This window comes from Symsagittifera roscoffensis, chromosome 10 (assembly GCF_963678635.1).
Source record: "Symsagittifera roscoffensis chromosome 10, txSymRosc1.1, whole genome shotgun sequence".
Taxonomy (NCBI): Eukaryota; Metazoa; Xenacoelomorpha; order Acoela; family Convolutidae; genus Symsagittifera; species Symsagittifera roscoffensis.
The window spans coordinates 30,144,987-30,163,492 of NC_087071.1; the positions used below are offsets into that span (position 1 = coordinate 30,144,987).

Below are 18,506 nucleotides of genomic sequence, written 5' to 3' on the forward strand. Positions count from 1 at the left end.
CAATGGCTTTGGAAGAAAAACTTTAATTTAAAGCTCTGCGAATAATTATAAATGACATCAGCAGACAACATAATTTGAAATGATTAAGATGCGAACTCCTAAAGTACAACCGCTAAAAAAACTATTTAAAGAAGCAACAACTTTTCCCTGAAAACCCAAAAAACGGCTACACAAAAAAGTGTCTTCACTTCGTTCATCGCCACTGAACTAAATCGTTCACAGAGCTTCCTCGCAGTTTGCTTTGCTAATTTGTAGACATTAAATTAAGCACACCACGCCAAATAAAATTACACACTTGCATTTTATATCAATGAAAATAGTGATTCGTGGAAATGTTTTCAAGAATTGGAGTTTTGAAAAAGGACAGTTAAAAAAGAATAGCCGGCTACCAGGTAAACAGTATAGAATTTTTCGATCAGAAAAACATTTGAACAGACAGTTGGAGAAAAATACAATTAAAAATTTGCAGATAATCACATTTTTGCAATAAGATTTATCGGTCAACCTCATCTGACGTTTATGTGCGATGCTTGATTTAATGTGGAAAAACACCCAAATCCAAAATCTGAAAAACAGATGAAAATTTACTTTAAGATGATATTTTTCTGAAGCAAAGAACTGTGCAACTACAAATATTAAACTCGTGTTATATTAACTCCCGCTGTTTTTTCGTCACGCTTATTCCCTCAAAGGAAAACTACAACAGTCAGGGGCTTCGAAACGTTTAAGTTTAAAGATAGTGGGTATCACCTAAACATATCCAAGATTTGGATAAAAAGACGACATTAAAAAATATCATAGCTAGCTCCGAAGACTACTGCAGATAGGCACATGAAATATTTATTTGTTCATCTGTTTGACTTCATAAGGTTGATTTGGTCACAAACGCAATTGACGGTCATAATTACCTGATAAGCTTAACGTCACTTTTAACTAGCTAAAACTTGTCAGGGACATTTGAAAGCCGGGTATATTAGTTTAATCTTTATCTCTAAACTGAAATATTTGCCCAGTTGAATATAATACTCGTTATTATACCAATCATATTGAGCTTCGTTACTTGTATGACATCTAAGAATAAATACAACATGAGCTAGTTTCGATCTGTTGACCTTTGAATACTTAACCCAACAACCAGTGCCGCTGATTGACATAATACAGATTTGAACGAAGATTGCAACAAGATTGTTTTCGAATGGCGAACGGCAGTGCTAAAAACAAATTAACCGAATCGAGGAAAAAAAACTTTTTCTTATCGATCACCAGTATGGTTTACTGATTATAAATAATAGATACGACTTCTGAATATGTTAAATAAATAATGTGAGCTACAGAGCATAATTTGGAGAAAACATACTTAAAAATGAAACAAACTCAACTGACAGTTAAAAAATTAAAAATCAAAGAAACAAAGAAAAAGCATTTCAGAAACAAATTTTTCTATCAATTTTCTTAGAAACAATTTCCCTTTAAGAGCCTTTGTATGACTGATATCAATCCTCAATCAGAAAGCTAGAGTTAGTTTAAGATGCATTATTTGTGAACCATTGCTGCACCACTTTCACTGTCGTAGACAGGACTGATTTGAGCACCTTTTTGAAAGACACGGAAGCGTGAAAAATCAGTTTATTTAACTTGCTAAAGAAAACGACCTCGTTTATTACCACTTTTCCAACAGAGCATACAGACAAGACAATTTATGAACTCAGTGAGCTCAAGCAGGCCCCAAAAAGACATTTTTCAATTTTGGAGTTTGAAAGGAAACATATATCAAATTGAATATCTTTGAATTTCACGAACCTTTTATGATTGGCCTTTTCGGCTCTTTTTCCTTCCCCCCCCCCCACCTCACACAAACATGAATTTTATGGTCTAACGAGTGGCTTTACAAGGTTAATTATGAAGACCAACTATGTTTGTTATGGTCTAATTAGTCTGCATGTCATTTTTCATGACAATAGGACAAAGTGAACAGTAATTCCAAAATGAAAAATTTGCAGGTGGGGGGGGGGGGGAAGGAAAAAGAGCCGCCTTTTCTTGTAAAACCAATTTGGGTAAACTGGATGAATAAAAAAAATTTACTGGAAAATTTCATTGGAACAATGACTTGTTCTACAACACAAAGATAAGCTACGATTGAGTACTAACAGCTACACAAAAGTCAATAAAATAAAATGAAACTTGAGCAGATTTTCCGTAGAAAATTTGAACATGAAGGATAACATTAATAAATACATTCATTATTTAAGTATTAGTTACTTTCTATTTTATAGCTGAGTCAAGATTCTGAGTCAAAATCCAACCAGCTTGAAATATTTGGTAAGCCTGTCTGGAGGAAGTTAAATGAGGGAATAGCCAACAGCTTGGCTTTTTGAGTCCAACAATTAGACGGCTAATTAACACCGTGGAATTAAACGTTCAAGCTGATGAAAGCTCAAAATTGCAACTTCTTTGTGCGGCGGCATTTGATTGTTTCAAGAATGACTCGATGTTTCCAGGATGATTCAAATTATGTTCACAAGAATTGTTTTATTGCAACAAAGTCGATAGGCAGTGGAAAAAGTGTCAAAGACAACCGAAGGGTTTTTCTATTTCGAAGAAAAAATATATCGGGTTGAAGCTCTTTTATGATTGATAATTTTGGAAAGTTATACCATTTAGAGAACACGGGATCAAAATGTAATTTTCATTCTGCTGAGAACTAAAGACCATTTATGAAACGAAGTCATTCACGTTTTTCGCGACCTTTTAGTTTTGCTGTTCCATTGTGGAGTTTGCTTTCCTTTTAACAAAGACTGGAATTCTATTTGAAATTAAATATCAAAACGCAAAAATTCAACTTCAGCTCGAAAAAATTGAAAACTTCTTATAGAAAAACAAAGAAAAATTCAAAGACTATTTCCTAGAAAAATGTAGAAACAATCAATGTCTTCATTATCACTGAAGGCAAGAAAAAATATACAAAAAGCAGAAAAACAGGACCAATATAAGACAAAAAAAACTCGTTCATTAACAATTGACGCGTCAAAAGATGACAGAACATATCGCGCGACAAAACAACACCCTAGCATTTTAGGATCAAATATTTCGTGGACCAAACGAACATTAATGTTTTTCTTGAATCACCCGACCAGAAATCAACGCTTATTGCTTATGAAGAAAAAATCACCCGGCTCTGAAAAAACTAGAACTTCAATTTCGAATCCAGAGTACCACTATAATCATTGAATTTCAAAAACAATTTATTAAAGGCACTTTATTGATAAACTTATCCAATTTGAGACACAGAGGCAAAGCTGAGCACCGCACCACTTGCGATAGAGCAATTACAGAGTAAATACAGCATGACGCTCAAGAACAAGCAAAGGTGACTTCGAAAAAAATCTAGAAAAACGTTAGAAAAAAAATCGAAAGTCATTTTTATCTCTAAATAAATTAAGTGATTTTAAAAGCTCCCAATGATTTAAAAGACGAGCCAAAGAATTGGCCCAAGGGTTTTATTGACTTCATAAAAAAAATCGGAACATTGTAGGAAACAAAATATTTGGTAAATAAGCCAACAGAATTAAAGCCGGCAGCCAATAAGCTGAAACTCAACCGAAATATTTCTGCAAAAGAACTTGTCAAAAAAAACATGTACTGCCCAAATGGTATCACCGAGTGCCAAATAAGTATATACACTTTCAGCACTAAACTGAGGGCTTAATTGACAACAAAGTCGAAAAAACATCAGCCAAAAAATTATATAGAAATTATAATATTATACAGCAAACTTGATCAAAAAATATTAAACTAGTTTTGGAGAAAACACAGGCCCAGACAAATGAATGCAAAATTAGCGTCCAAAAACTTACCAAGCAAAAACAAGGCCAAAAATATCTGAGCAGAAATATTAAATTAACGCTAACCAAGCCGAACTTTTTTTAATTGAAACTAATAAAAAAATTTGTAAATTCCCTCTCGCTCAAAACACAGACGCACACAGAAAACTTTTAGGTCATCAAACGGCGCAATACGAGGCCACTAGGCGATATAACATCGGGCGAAAACTATTTTAAGCTGAAAAAAGGACAAAAAAAACTAAATTACAACCAACATAAAAAGCAAATTTCGAAAAGGACGGGTATTTAAAAATTTAGTAAAATCAAAAACGCTTATTTGCTACAGTCTGGAGTAGGATTTGCAACGAGGAAAAAGAGGTAAAAGAGTCATGCGAACAAAATGATTTACAGGAAAAAAAAGTCTAATATCCGATTGCAACACCTTCCTTTTCCCAAAGGTAAAAACTGATTTATTAGGTAAAGTTGTTATTCCGCTGTTTGACAGCTGAGTTTGCGTTCCTTTTAACAAGAAATGAACTGAACAAAAAGAAATCAAAAACAAACCGCAAAAAAATCAAATTTGAGCGTGAAAAAATTTTAAGAATTTTTCTGAAGAAAAATCATCACGACCTATATGAGTCTGAACTACGTTCTTAATCAGCCGATAAAAACTTAACCATCCCAAAAAACACATATCTTCATTAAGCACTTAGTACATTGATTTCAACAAGCTAAACAGTTCTTAGCAGACTTTTCACTGTATTTGCGACTTCAATCTTGATACAGAGTAAAACGAAAAGTGTTAAGTGAAGAATTCAATTTACTTTGTGTTACATAATTGTCAATAAATTGCATTGGTATAACAATAGCAATCGAAATACTATTCATGCATATTAAGTGCAGTTTGCAACTGTGACATATTACTTTCAGTTAGGTCTTGATTCTTTTTTGAAAAAATAACAGTCATTGAAAACAATTTTCAGTTCATGAAAACAATTAGTAGAAACATTTTTTCTGTACTAGACAAGCTAAAAAATGAATCAACACAGCTTAAAAAACAAACAGTTAAAGTTCGTATATAAGTTTGTTAAAACTAGGTATTACGGCAATTTTTCTTTTATTACAGCACTTGGCAGCATTGCGCAGAACTTCAATTTATTGCAATACTGGTTAGCTCAATTGGTGTTATCAAAATAAGGATACTACAAAAATTTAGACAATATTCATAAGCACTAGTTACACAACTACAAACTAAATTTTTTTTTCCATTTTTTGAAAATGAAGAGTCTTGATTTTTAACAGCAGTAAGGAGGAACCTTCCTTATCGAGAGAGAACTTGTTCATTAGAAATGTGTTCTTTTTGTTTGATGTTTCTAAAATCTCAGCCGTTTGAAACTTTTGAATCAAAATAAAAACAGCTATCAACACTTCCTTTACAGATAATTAGGCTTAGTTATCACTTGAATTGGTTACTAAAAATTGCCGATAAACAAAGATTAAAATGACGGTCAATAAGTGCTTAAGTGTAGAATCTGAAGTCCTATATGCAACATTAATTTGCTATACAACTATTTTGTCGAAAAAATCGAGATCAACCTTGCAAATTCCTTTAATTTTTATTCCGAATAGATATAAAAATTCAAGTCATTCAGATGGAAAAACCCCTAAATTAGGGCACTGACAATTTTGAAAAACTTTCTTTCGAACACAAGATAAATTTTGTTTTATGGAAGTTGCTAGTTTGATCTACAATTTCGAAGCAGCCTCAGCAGCTTTATTCAATTCAGCATTTTCAGCTTACTTGGTCAGGTCAAACATCGCTTTAGCAATGGTTCCTTTCTTCAGCTTGTCAAACGCATCCTGGTATTCGCTCAGAGGGAACGTCTTTATATCCAGGAAGTCCAGATCCAGAAGCTTCTTCTGAGAGAGATCCGCAATTGCTTCCAGGGCCGGATTGAGGGATCCAGGGTTAGTCAGCGCTCCCGTGATTTCAACTTCCTTCATGAGAATATCATGCAGGTGCAATTTGCACTCAGCTTCTTTCTTCACAACTCCAAAAAGGACAAGTTTGCCCTTCTTTCTCAGGTTTTCGAAGCCAGCTTGGATTGCAGGAGGGGCGCCGGTGAAGTCAAACGCACGGTCGTAGCCGTAAGTCGGATCCGTGCCGGCAGCTTCTTTCTCCTTGCCGATCTTGAAACAATGAACGATTTAATTTTTGTTTTCGAGGCGTAAGCAAAAATCCAAATGAAACTTGTACGGAACCAAGCTAGTCGAAAAAGCGAATAAAATATTACAATGACGTACCTAACTGAAATGTATCACCTCTGTAAATCAAATTTACAAAACAGAGGCGAAGCGGTAAGAATCTGGAAAACAAAAAAGGAAGTTGTAGGAAACCGCCATACAAACAAACAAATGACGAGCTGACGGGAAAAGAAAACCAAAAGGAAACCATTTTTCAAACTCTGATTTAAAATTATCGGTTAAAGCTTCGAAATTTTCTAAAAAAAATAAACACAGAACAAAAACTTCATCCTTTCTTAGAAAGTTTGAATTGAAATTAGTTCGAGCTAGAACACTAGCTGAAAATATCACGCAGTTTTGGTTCCTACCTTTTTAGCTCCAGGAGAAATTAATGCCGTACAATTTAGCCCCGTGACATTTAATACCTAAGCAACCTACAACCACGACAATTCAACGCCATTTCTATAACTTAACGTCATTTTAATCCATAATAAAAAAAAAACTTGCTTCAGTAGCGACGTCGGTAGTAACAAAGATCAAACCGTCAAATCTTTGCCATTTCAAGCAAAAAAATGTACGCTAATTTTGAATTGGACCAGTCAAAAAACAAAAAGAGAAAAAAAATGTAGGCTTTCCAGTCTTTCCTATTGCTAAAAAGATTGAAACTAAAAATGAGTAAACTCAAGGGCATGATAATTAAATTGAAGTGATCTGAATGAAAAAGTCGGAATTCTTAGACATTTAGAGCTGGTACCCCAGACAAGATAAAATATTATGCACTATCTCATAGCAATGATCGTTCAATTTTCGATTCGAACCTCATCAAAAAACCGATCTTGTTCAGCTTTTTAGAATTGTTGGCACAAACACGCAATTGCCAGCCACTAGTCCAAACCTAGCATCCCGTCACAAGGGCTCTATAGTGCAAAAAATAAGTAAAAATAAGCCTCGAATTATTTCGGCTACGTGTCGGAATCGATCCTGCGACCTAGATACTATGAGTTTCACACACTAGCCATGGACGCTAAGCAGTTAACAAACACTAGACAAACAAAACAGAACAGATGCTATGAAGTTTACAATGCTACAGATAGTGTTAAAAGCATTAGCCAAATGAATGAACATTTTAACGAACACTTTTCCGTGTGAATTAGCTTAGAAAAAAAAAGAAGAATCTTACAAATATACTAACGCTCGGAAGTGTAAAAACATGCAAATTTAAATTCGACAAGAAATAAAAAACCAAACAAAACTTTAGTGGGTTTTTTAACAAAAATTTAGGGTAGCTCCAAAGAATGACAAATCATGTCCTAAAAAGTAGACTCAAACAAAAACAAATCAAAATGGACAATACGAATTATACTTTGAACCACTTTGTACGAAAACCTTGTAATTAGTACGAAAACTTTGTAATTAAATTGCGAGAAATATTGAGTTGCAAAATTTCTGAAATCGAAATAGTATTATTATGCTGATATTTGAAACAAATAGCTTTTTTCGGTTCATTTGGACAATGAGAACTGCATCAACTGTGTTGCCTTATAACCAATCGAATGTCAAATAAGAAAACTTAAAATCAGAACATGAATAGTCAGAAAGTCACGGTACATTTTAACGCATGTCAGACAACATGCATGTAGCCACAGAAAGAAAAAAAACAAATAGGCATCGTTATTGTAAGTATATATAAAAAATTCATTATACATCTGCAAAAACAAGGGATGTGTTTCAACGTAATAAAAAATAAATTTATGCAAATAAAATTGATATATCGGATGACTCAGGGGGTTGAGTTGAAAGATGCTGAGTACTCTAACCACATGTTCCAGTGAGGTCGGGATAGCCGCGTCATCACAGCCTTCCCTCCTCGAGCATTGCATTTATTGACGAGTCAGTTGAATAAAAATTTGATTTTAGAGATCTCGACCGTCTGATACATAAAATTGTGTTTCATAGGAGTGCAAAACTTATTTTGGTTGTGATAAAGATGATTGCATCTGCGTAGGAGTCGTATCTCTTGGTGCTTTATTTGGAGGCAATTCCTATTATAACTTTGGTGACAGAAGGTTCCGTTCCATCAGTACATTCAGAAATTAATGGGTTGGAGGTGGCATTCTCGACTTTGACGATTCTTTATTCATATTTGAGTTTATTCAGATTTTCATGATAACCATATGAATATTTTATAGTTTTCGAAAAATTTTGAATACACGATTGAATACTTCAACATCAAAATATGTCTTTTTAAATCAGGGCTCCCATAGACCGTTTGCTTCGATGCCTAATTTTGCCTCATCTTCAGTGATCATTGATTTTTTACCGTAGGACTAACCTGGTAACGGCTGATGGCTGGGTTCAATTTCAACGCCATAACATACGACGTTTAGTAAATCTATCTCGTATCTCCTTGTGGCTGATGATGATGTAGCCTCCTTTAGGACAGTGAAAAGAATTTGCGATTGTGAACTGTTCGCCACATGCACATGCCATTGGGATATTTTTAGATTCCTTCCGTATCTGTGTGATATACCATCTCTGAATTCAGATTTCGTCAAATTAAAGTTGAAATAATTCAGTGGGAGTGCATTGAGCCAACTCGATGAGCCTTTGTCCGAGGCTAAATTAAGAGTTTTAATTTCCTTGACAGTTAATTTGCTTTTCAATTGCTCTTCAATTTCAACATCTTCAATTTTTCGTTTTTCATATCACCTATCAATTTTTTTTGTATACTCGTACCTAATTCTATATATTCGTTCACTGAAACTGAATCGCTAACAGCTTGAGATCTCAAGTAATCATATTCATATTCACGATCATCAGTGACAGCAGATTCAGGCAGGCCGCCTTCTCTAATTAGAAAGGAAAATATTTTTTTTAGCAGATTCACTAAAGCTGCGTTTTTTTATTGAGTAGCATTTTACTTCATGATATCCAGAAGCTGCGCTACGCTGTGTAAGGATCATCAGCAGCTTTTTAAGCATTTCAATGCTTCCTACTGCGTTTCCATCATCAGCATACCATTTTATGAGTAACTGATTCAGGAGATACGAGTCTGATCAGTGGTAAGATTGATACCCCATACATCGTGATTGCTAAAAGACATCCTTGCGTTGAGCCTTCTTGGGACATTAAACACAATAAAGAAGCATGAGGGTTAGTATGAGCTGTCTATGGCGTAAGATATTGCGGGCACAGTTTTTCGATTTTTTTACAGTGCGAGGTTGCGATTTAAAAGCCTTTTTGCATCTATTATAAAAGCAGTGCTTGTGATTGTCCCTTAATGACAGTTTTTTTGACTGAAAAAAATGTGTATGCGATACCAGATTTTTGACCTAAGCAGAGCTGAGTATTTCCGCCAAGAAGCCTGAGATCTTTTTGTAAGCATCGTATAAGGCAGAATCCGATTACCCGCCACCAATTGGTCGTACTCCGGTGTTTTTGTCAAGCACTATAAGGCGACATGCGTATAGCTGTCTAAGAAGTCAAGTTTCTTGGTGGCGATTCCGATTGGTAATTTTGCAATGCTTTTGCAGAGGCAACAAGAAGATGCTTTAAAGCTCATTTCATTGCGGCTTTGCGTATTTTAAGGTCATTAAGTTTGTCGAAATTTGCCTGATTTTCTGAAAACCCCGGGGGGACAAATGCTGTACCGGCGCACCACACAAAATCCATTTAATAAGTTTATCATAACAATTAGGCAAAATGTCAAACCACATGCTTAGAAAAAACTGTAAAGGTGCTCCAAGAATGGCACCAATATTTGCGACTTAGATTAGAAAAAAGAATAGACGTTATAACACGACCTCACTAAAGTTCGCAAGTTTAATTAGACTTAAAAAGTCAAACCACCAAAACTCAGATTTGAGCGTGATGAAAGTTTTACTTTCCAGAAAAATCATCAGGACAAATAACATTGCAACCACTACGTTCAGGGACATAAGAAAAGTGTTTGCCCTCAAGTACATATAATAGTTTAAAAAATCTGTGCGTCTTTCATGCGTTTGAAAACAGTGATCAACCGTGTACAATCCCCCTCAAAGTAACCTACCGTAGAATCTCCCCCCTAGCCACGTATTAATTTTGAAAATTGATTTCGTATAAAAAATTCATTTCAAACAAAAGCGCAGAATAGATTGCTTGATACTATTCATTAACCAAATTATTATTGAGTTATTTAAGAATTATTTTTTCGATTACTTCGATCAATTTAGTTTGCCCTCAAATCTGACGTATGACAAACCAGTATTTTATCCCCCTCTAAATCGATTAGGGGGGCAATAGTACGGTTGATCCAAAAACAGATACGAAAATTCAGATTATGGCATTTTTGGAAAGGAAATTCAGGCAACAGCAATTTTTTCAAACAGAACTGTTTTTAATAGTAATCTACAGTATCAAAATTGCATTGAACCCATTTTAATTTTAATTAATATAGTATCTCTATCCATATGAACAAGATTGGCTCTTTCTATAAGAAGATTATGTTTTTATCATAACTTTGTATATGAAGCAGAAGGCGACACACACTTACATCAGCGGGATGCACAGCTCTGACTCCAGGCAACTTCATTTTCTGAACCGTCTCCCTTCTATGATCACTCAACTCCATCACAGTTATGTTTCTGATCTTCTTCGAGGCCAGTAGAATAGTAGCAAGCAGTCCAATGATGCCTGCTCCCATGACTAGGATATCCTGGTCTTCCTTGATCGGGGAACCTTGATCAATCGCGTGCATGATGCAAGAATAGGGCTCAACCAGGATCGCATCTTCCAATGTTACCTAAATTGTAAACTTTTTAGCTTGCGAGCAATCAAGATAGAAATTACTATACACAAACAAGCACTTCAGAAGAACACAAAATTAAAGTAGAACCGATTGCTCAAAACCCATTGCTGCCAACAATCTTCTCCTTATCTTGTTTATACATTCTTGCCTCTAATATCTCAGAAGCCTTCACACAACAGAAAAGGTAATTTCCCTGGATTACCATGAATTGACTCAAACTGATAGCTTAAAAAAGGATAGCTCGTTGCTGTGCAAGCAGCACAGAACATTCCGACCATGTCATTGGCTAATGTAGTTCGAGCCACGACTGAAAGGGCTTCAATTTGATATATCACTCGACTCATTCCGATTCTTATTTGTGGTAACTCATTTTGCGTGGATAACAAAAAAAACTAGAACACTCAAAAACAAAAGTACTCCATTTCTTCAATGGTCGAAACAATAAAGCAATGGTTATCAATTAAAATACTAACTTTAGGAGGCAGCACATAGCAACTCTTTCCTGGCGCAATAGTATACGGCGCAAACGCTCCATCTCTTCGCATTCCAAGAGATGCATCCAGTGCCTGCTTCATGCAGAAATGAGGACAATCTCGGTGGCAATAATAGCAATCTCCACACGCACCGTGAGGATTGACAACCACAACATCTCCCACTTTGCACTCTGTCACTTCCGAGCCAACTTCAGCAACCTTCCCGACACATTCGTGGCCCATTATAACACCCTGGTTAGCGCCGAAACTTCCCTCAAGAATATGAAGATCGGTTCCGCACACTCCAGCGCGAAGAACCTCAATGAGGACTTCGGAGCTTTTGGTCAGCTGTGGTTTGACAAAATCTACTTTCTCCAGTTCATTTCCCTTCAGTTTCAAGCACTTACCACCAGACATTTTAAAGACCTATAAAACAATTTAAAATACACTAGTGGACAAAAAATAAGCGCAAACTCAAGATTTGCCACTCTAAAATACTTGTTTCCAATGTCCATGTTGAAAATTTCCTTCGAAATTCAGAAAAGCTTTTACATAGACCAAGAGCAAATGATCAGAAATACCCTCTATCATACTATAAATATTTGGTATCAACGACTTACCAAGCACATAGTCATTACTTGGTAAGTTGTGATAACCAAGCACAGTCATTGCTTTTAGCCTAATTGTTGTGATAAACTTATTAAATAGATTTGTTATGTTTGATGTTTGTGGAGCGCCCTCTGAGGGATTTTAGAGACAGGTCTGTCAAGTGGCTTTCTGTGGGGAGGTGCGAAACTGGAACTGGCTTGAAGAGTCTGGTGGTGCACCGCTGGACCTACTGAACTCGGGTGAGATTGTTCCTTGTTTTTGATTTTTGTAATTCGATTTTAAAATTTAACTTATGTAACATTCGCCCGGAAGATACATATCGACGGATAACAAAACTAAGTCTTAAGACGACTGGCTAGCGTCTAAACAGAGCTTTGCATGTTTTTCACCGTCTCTACCAAGCCAGTACTTTTCGGTGGTCTTTCCTACATCAGGCTGACAAAAACGTTACTGTTCTCCGGCTTCGACCAGAACGCTCAAATTAACTGAATTACATGCAAAATTAGTGAGCTCATGGCTGGGTCTCAGTATCCCCAGACCACGAGGTCACTCCTAAAAACAGGGCTACTACTTATTATATTACTATTGTTTTTGTTCAGTAGATAAAAATCATCATCTCCATCGAAGATGGATCAACCCTTTCCCCCAACTCCTAGCTTCTCATCCTTATCAAAATGAATCCAGTTGTTAATTAAATTCAATTCAGGACATGACAGGATGCTAAAATTCAATACAAGTTCATAAAAGTTCCCGTCCCGAGACCCTTCCGGATTCTTGAATCCGGCGAATCAAGCTCCTTAACCTCAGGTTCACGCTAACTCGGAGGGCTGGTCTTTACCCTTCACCGTTGTTCGCAACGGCCTTGCAACTATTGTAGCAGCACAATAGTTGCAACTCGGAACGTTCTCTGCTATTCTGTAGTTCGTTGTCGTTTTCCAATCTCGATTTTCGTACTGTTCGCAATCGCAGATAAAGTTGTTCTGTTCTTTCTTCTATTTTAGCTAAAATGGCCGTCTCTGACGTTTCTCAGAAATATGACGTCATAATTCGAATTTTTAAAAATTAGAATTCCAGAATCTTCTAGCCTTCACCGTTTGGCTAATCGTTCAATTAACGTCCTTATCCGTTCTAAATCGCCAATTCGGAAGGCTTGCTGCTAAAATACCGAATTCTGCAGAGACTGCATTTTGGCCATTCTGGTCGAATGTCACATACTCCCCGGACAGTCCGGTCAATGTCCTCATTGAATCACGCAATGTTCTAAGTGGTTACAGTGTCATCGAACAGAATTTACAAAATGCACGAAATTACTTTTACCTACGTCACATCGACTCACTGCAGAATATAAATGGCATCATACTACATCACTATAGCCTTCAAATTCTTTCATTAATCTGCACATTGAGGATATGACTTAAGATAAAACATATTTTCTGACTTCCAGTGTCAATATCCCGATTGAAACTTTTTCTCCTGGATTTAAAAGGTGTTGGCTTGCAGGACAGTCCTGCCAACCAACAAGCTAAAATTATCCTACTATGCTCCTTCCCTTCGGAAATCTTGCTTGTTTATTGTCCTGAATATTAAAACTAAGAAACTTTGTGGTTAGAAAGAACAATGCAACAACCTCCCTCCTCAAGAAGTTACTCAAGTTTTTCATGTCACCACAAAGTTATCAGTCTTCCTAAGTGATTAAAAACAATCATGCAGGCTGGAATATTTAAATATACTCTTCCCTCAAGCCTTTCTAAATAAATAATAAGTGAGTGTCTCTAAAGCCACTTCAACTAAAACCAAAATGCAAATTTATAAATGCAACAATTTCCAAACTCAACTTAAATGTTTCAGTCTTCAATTACAACTTGGTTGCTTGGTTTCTCACTTGAGTTTTTCACACACATAAAACAATTCTGAGTTTTAACTTTTCTTCATTATCCCTTTGTTCTCTTCTTTTTTCGTCGTTTAGAAGTTCTAAAACTTCTAAATTCTTCTAATTTTCTTTCTTGTTGCCTCTTGTTTTCTCGACCATTCATCAATGCTCCATTTCCTCCTCCTGTGACGCTGACTCTGCACTCTCGGTCTCCGTGTCTTGTAGCACGTCATTGGCTATCCTGACGCTGTTGGAAGCCGTCCTCCAACACTTCTGCTCTTCCACCCTCTGTTTACAGCAAGGTAGGGGATCCACGTTTGATTCTCTGTTTCTACAGAAGCTGTTGTGGAGACACAACGCCACGTTTCTTTCCAAATCTTCTTTCAGCATCTCTGCCTTCTCATTTCCACTACGCTCGCTCGTCCTGGAAATTCTTTTCACAGCGGTGGTCACTGCATTCCGATGGGTCACGAAAGCTCGCTTGAAAGCTCCTGCCCCAATGTCCAGCTGATATTCACTGTACACTCTGCCATGTTTCGACATATGCTTTTTCGCATACTCGTACAACCATGCAGTCATGTTAGCTCTGAACCATGGCATCAATCGTTTTCTTGCCCATATCTTCTTCACTTCCATCGGAATGTTTAGAACTTTGCACATTGTCTCAAAAAGATCTAAATCTTTTAGACAATCTAATTTCTGCAATTGTTCTCTCGTCGGTGCCTCCTGTCTATTATTTTCTCTCACATGAGCTTCCAGCCATCGTATCGCCATCATAACTCCCACTATCACTATTGTCATGGGCTGTGATGAATCTGGTAAACCCATGGAGAGCAGCTCTCCAGAGTCCCAGATCAACACCAGATTACTACGCTTGGGATACCACCAGGTCTGCAGCAAGCAGTGGCAAGGAAACTCGTCATGTGTCAACATGATGCTCCTCCAATTCCGTTTTCCCGAAGCTTCCAGCAATGGCTCCACTTCCATCATCACTCGGTGGATTTCATCATTCTCATCTACTGCATTGTAATCTGTGACAGTTGATCCTCTCTGTTTCTGTTTTTCAAAGTCACTGAAGTTCCCGCTCACATATCCCATGAACTTCTTTCCTAGTATTGACTCCAACTCCTCTTTGGTTCTTTCTGGAACTGCTGAGAAATACTTACACAGTAACTCGTAAGACTTTTCAGACATTCTTGCCAACCTCACGCACTTCGGCACTGAAAAGGCTTGATCCACAATCGTTCTTGTACTCTTCACATCCACAGCTACGAAATGTACAGGATACTTGCTCTTGCACATTGGAGCCAACATTGAACCCACCAAATATCGTGCTCCTGATGGTCTACAATAAGTTTCGCTGTGTCTGATGTTCATCTCCGTTTCGATTGCTTCCCTCCATTTTCCTATATACTTCTGCTCAGTCTGCAGAACTCCTGGGAATACTTCTACGCTGATGGCTGTGACCATCTCATGTTTCTGTTCTAGATTCAATAGTGACTCTAAAGAACCAAACATGCTGTAGAATCCTAGTGCTGTCACCAGATTCACATCGGTTCCTCCATGGCAATCTGCTATCAGTTCCGTTTCCGTTTTTGCTTTCATCACTACATTTCCAAACAATACCGTCAACTGCTTGTGTTGTTTCTCCAGGGTTTTCACACAGTCTAGACTTCCACAAACGTGACCCTCTAGTCCACAGACTTCCGCCAGACAGCTACCAGGTTTGACCCAGTCTTCTGGTCCCCAGCCAGGCAACTCCACTCCATCTTCTCCGTTGCTCTTAGAGGCTGTTGTCATCACATTATATATGATGTTGAGGTCACGCAGGTTACAGTCCACATTCAGTTCCCGCTGTATGTCCTGTGTCGCCCGTAATATTGAGTCAGCGTTGGGACTAGGACACCACGATGGCTTCATCAATTCCCACACTGCCATCAAGCTCGTTCTCAGTAATTCATCTGAGAATCCCAACCCAAATTCCACTCTCTTGTCGGATTTTGGTACTGAAGGTGCAGTCACCTCTTCTTCCAAGACCAATCCCAATTTGGCCTGTGGATTGTTAACGCTCTTAGTCGTCACAATTCTGGACGTCCAGAATCTTAGTAACACCGCCTGCTCATAATCAAAGAAGCAATCACGTATGTCTTCACTCAGGAAAGGATTGTACGCTATCCCTATAATCCCGGATACATAGCTATACGACTTCTTCTTGATCGGTCCACAGTATTCACTGGATTTCGGCAATGCTCCCATAGATTCTTTAGTGAGCCTCAACTCCTTGTTTGAGAATCTCCTGATCTCGTCTATCTTTTTCATGGGTTCCAATTCCTCAGGTTCTTTCATGTTCACCCTCATCGGTTTACTTTGCTGCATATCCAGCATTGCTAGCAAGAACATGGCTTTCGTTCGCTCATCGCCTTCCTTCAACATTTTAACACAAGTGCTTAATGCAGGTACTGAAATCTGCTCTATCAGGAATCGAATGAAACAGAGAGCGTCTCTCCGCTTTGCACACGCTACTGCTGCTCCCTCCTGGACTATCAGATCCCTCAGATTCGTCATAAGGAAAACTTTTTCCTCCTTTGATCTCTTCCTTTCTCCCGAATCATATTCTTCGCGAGTCAGTCCCATCATGCACCAGGCGAGCCTGAGTTGTAATTCTGTCCTTACGTAAGGTACTGCCACGAGAGCATGTATTCTTGGCGTAGTCCTCATTTCCTCTTCGAAATACCTCAATACTACTGCTTTCCATGGAAGGCTCACCAACTGCTCGATCGTCTCCGCCTGTACGTCAGACGACGCCAAAGTTCCGTACGCCTTCTGCTTGAGGGTGGTGCCTTGCAACATTGTTTCCAGATAACCCTCCATGGCTTTTTCCTCTTCCAGGGCCATTACATGCCCTCTAGCCGAGTTTCGGTATTCCAACATCTCCATGTATCCACCGGTGGGTTCATCTATCGACACTGTCTCAGACACTGTCAGTCTGTTGTATTCCACTGGTGTTAGTTGTCCTGCAACACTTCCCTTTCCATGATTCATTGGAGATGGCTTGAAGTCCCTCATTTTACTCTCTCCACATTGACTGAGTATTTCCATTTCTAAAGTCGCTCCAGTCAGAGTGCGGTCACTCCTTTTGGATTTATAACCGGTTGACTTTAACCCCGCCATGAGAATGGGTGGCACCATCGCTATATCAGTTAATATTCTATCTGTGCCAGACAATTGGTAATCACCTTGCCCCAAATCCATGACTTCCTCAACTCGTTTTCTTTTCGCTGAGTTACCAGCTTTCATCGATATTTCCGAATCCACTTTCGTCTTTCCAATCCTCCTCGGCATCACTCTGCTGCCTAACTTCATTTTCATCGCATTGATTTTGTCAATCACCATTTTCGATCGCATCGTTCCTCTCCTGGTCCTTGACAGGTACACCACCTCTCCTTCATTGTCCTGCGGTGTTATCTTGATGGGAGAATTCGCTTCACTCTCATCAGTGGCTGAGTCGATCAATAACTCACTCAGTCTCCCTTCACACTCATCAAGCTTGTCAAGCACTTCTCTCGTCAAGGGTTGATTGAGACCTGTTTTGAGAATGGACTGGGTCCCATAGCTCTGAATCACAGTCCAGACTTCTTCCATGAACGCCACTCTGTCCAGCTTACATCCCGTCCTACTCTCGTGGTCTCGGTGATGTACTTCCCATTCTTCTTCGGGTAGCGTTCCCAAGAAAGGTACTCTGGCTGAGGCCTCTATTCTTCTCCTCCGAGGTGATTCCATGAGGATTCTCTGATCGTTATTTCTTGTATTGCCAGGAGAGCTGCTCTCCGGCAAATTCCGTTTCATCTCCTCAAAGGCTGACGGAGGTTCCAGTGTCGAGATGCCTTCATCCGCTGGCTCAGTCGTTTCCAACGTGTCTGCATTATTCTCAAGATCACTGAAGATATTGAAATCCAGGCTGGATGTTCCTCCTGTCGATGCCCTGTCGTCTTCCCCACCAGCTTGATCTTGTTGCATGGGTTCTTCCGTCTGACGGTTTCCACCCTGTCCGTCATCTCCTTCTGACTTGTCCCCATTCGAGTTCGATGGTCCTTGTTTGTCATCATCAGCTTCTTCCTGGAATCTCGGTATGAGCAATGTACCGGCTGATTTATCTTCCTCTTCTCCATGGACCACTTTAGTTTCTTCGCAGCCGAAGGGTGCTAGGAAAATTCTCGTCTGCAATATTCCCGCAACTTTCATCTCTTTTCTCACACTAGTCAGGATTACTGAGGCTTCAGGCAATTCAGTCCTGCCTCTCATCCTCATTGGAGCTGAGCCTAGTCGTCTCCATTCCTCATCAAATCCTTCAGGCTTGGGAGTAGCGGCGTTGCTTATTCGCCTTCTCGTCGCTTGATCCGTGTACGCAAATCGTGTGTACTGTAACACAGCGGCATTTCTCCCCACGAAGTATGGATCCATCGTCGCCGAGAAATTCCCTACTCTCCTTTCATTGGTTTCGAATGCTCTCAACCTAGGAGTTTGTACTACGGAGACTGCTCCGAGCAACATCCTTCTTATCAGAGGGAATTCAGGGATTGCTTCGGGTAGCTTCTTGTAATCGCCCCAGTCCTTCGTCTCTTCTCTCACCTTGTGATACGCTGCTGTGAGATGAGGCACTCTGGTCATTTCGCCATTCGTTTTGTCATAGGGCCTCAGATTCC

General features: G+C 38.5%; 2 protein-coding genes across 2 annotated transcripts in view; both read right to left on the reverse strand.

Annotated features, from left to right (window-relative positions):
• The window catches only part of LOC134855614 (6-phosphogluconate dehydrogenase, decarboxylating-like), a 43,194-nt gene extending 33,442 nt beyond the window's left edge, over positions 1-9,752 (reverse strand). The window contains exon 1 of the mRNA XM_063872157.1: positions 9,736-9,752. The gene's annotated coding sequence lies outside the window, so the exon portion shown is untranslated. The remainder of the gene's footprint in view (positions 1-9,735) is intronic.
• Positions 4,622-11,769, reverse strand: LOC134855615 (D-arabitol-phosphate dehydrogenase-like). The gene is made up of 3 exons (XM_063872158.1): positions 11,325-11,769; positions 10,597-10,845; positions 4,622-6,011 (listed from the first exon to the last, which is right to left on the reverse strand). Exons 1-3 carry the CDS (start codon positions 11,739-11,741, stop codon positions 5,619-5,621), a joined length of 1,059 nt encoding a protein of 352 aa, XP_063728228.1. The 5' UTR covers positions 11,742-11,769; the 3' UTR covers positions 4,622-5,618.
• Between the last annotated feature and the right edge of the window lie 6,737 nt (positions 11,770-18,506).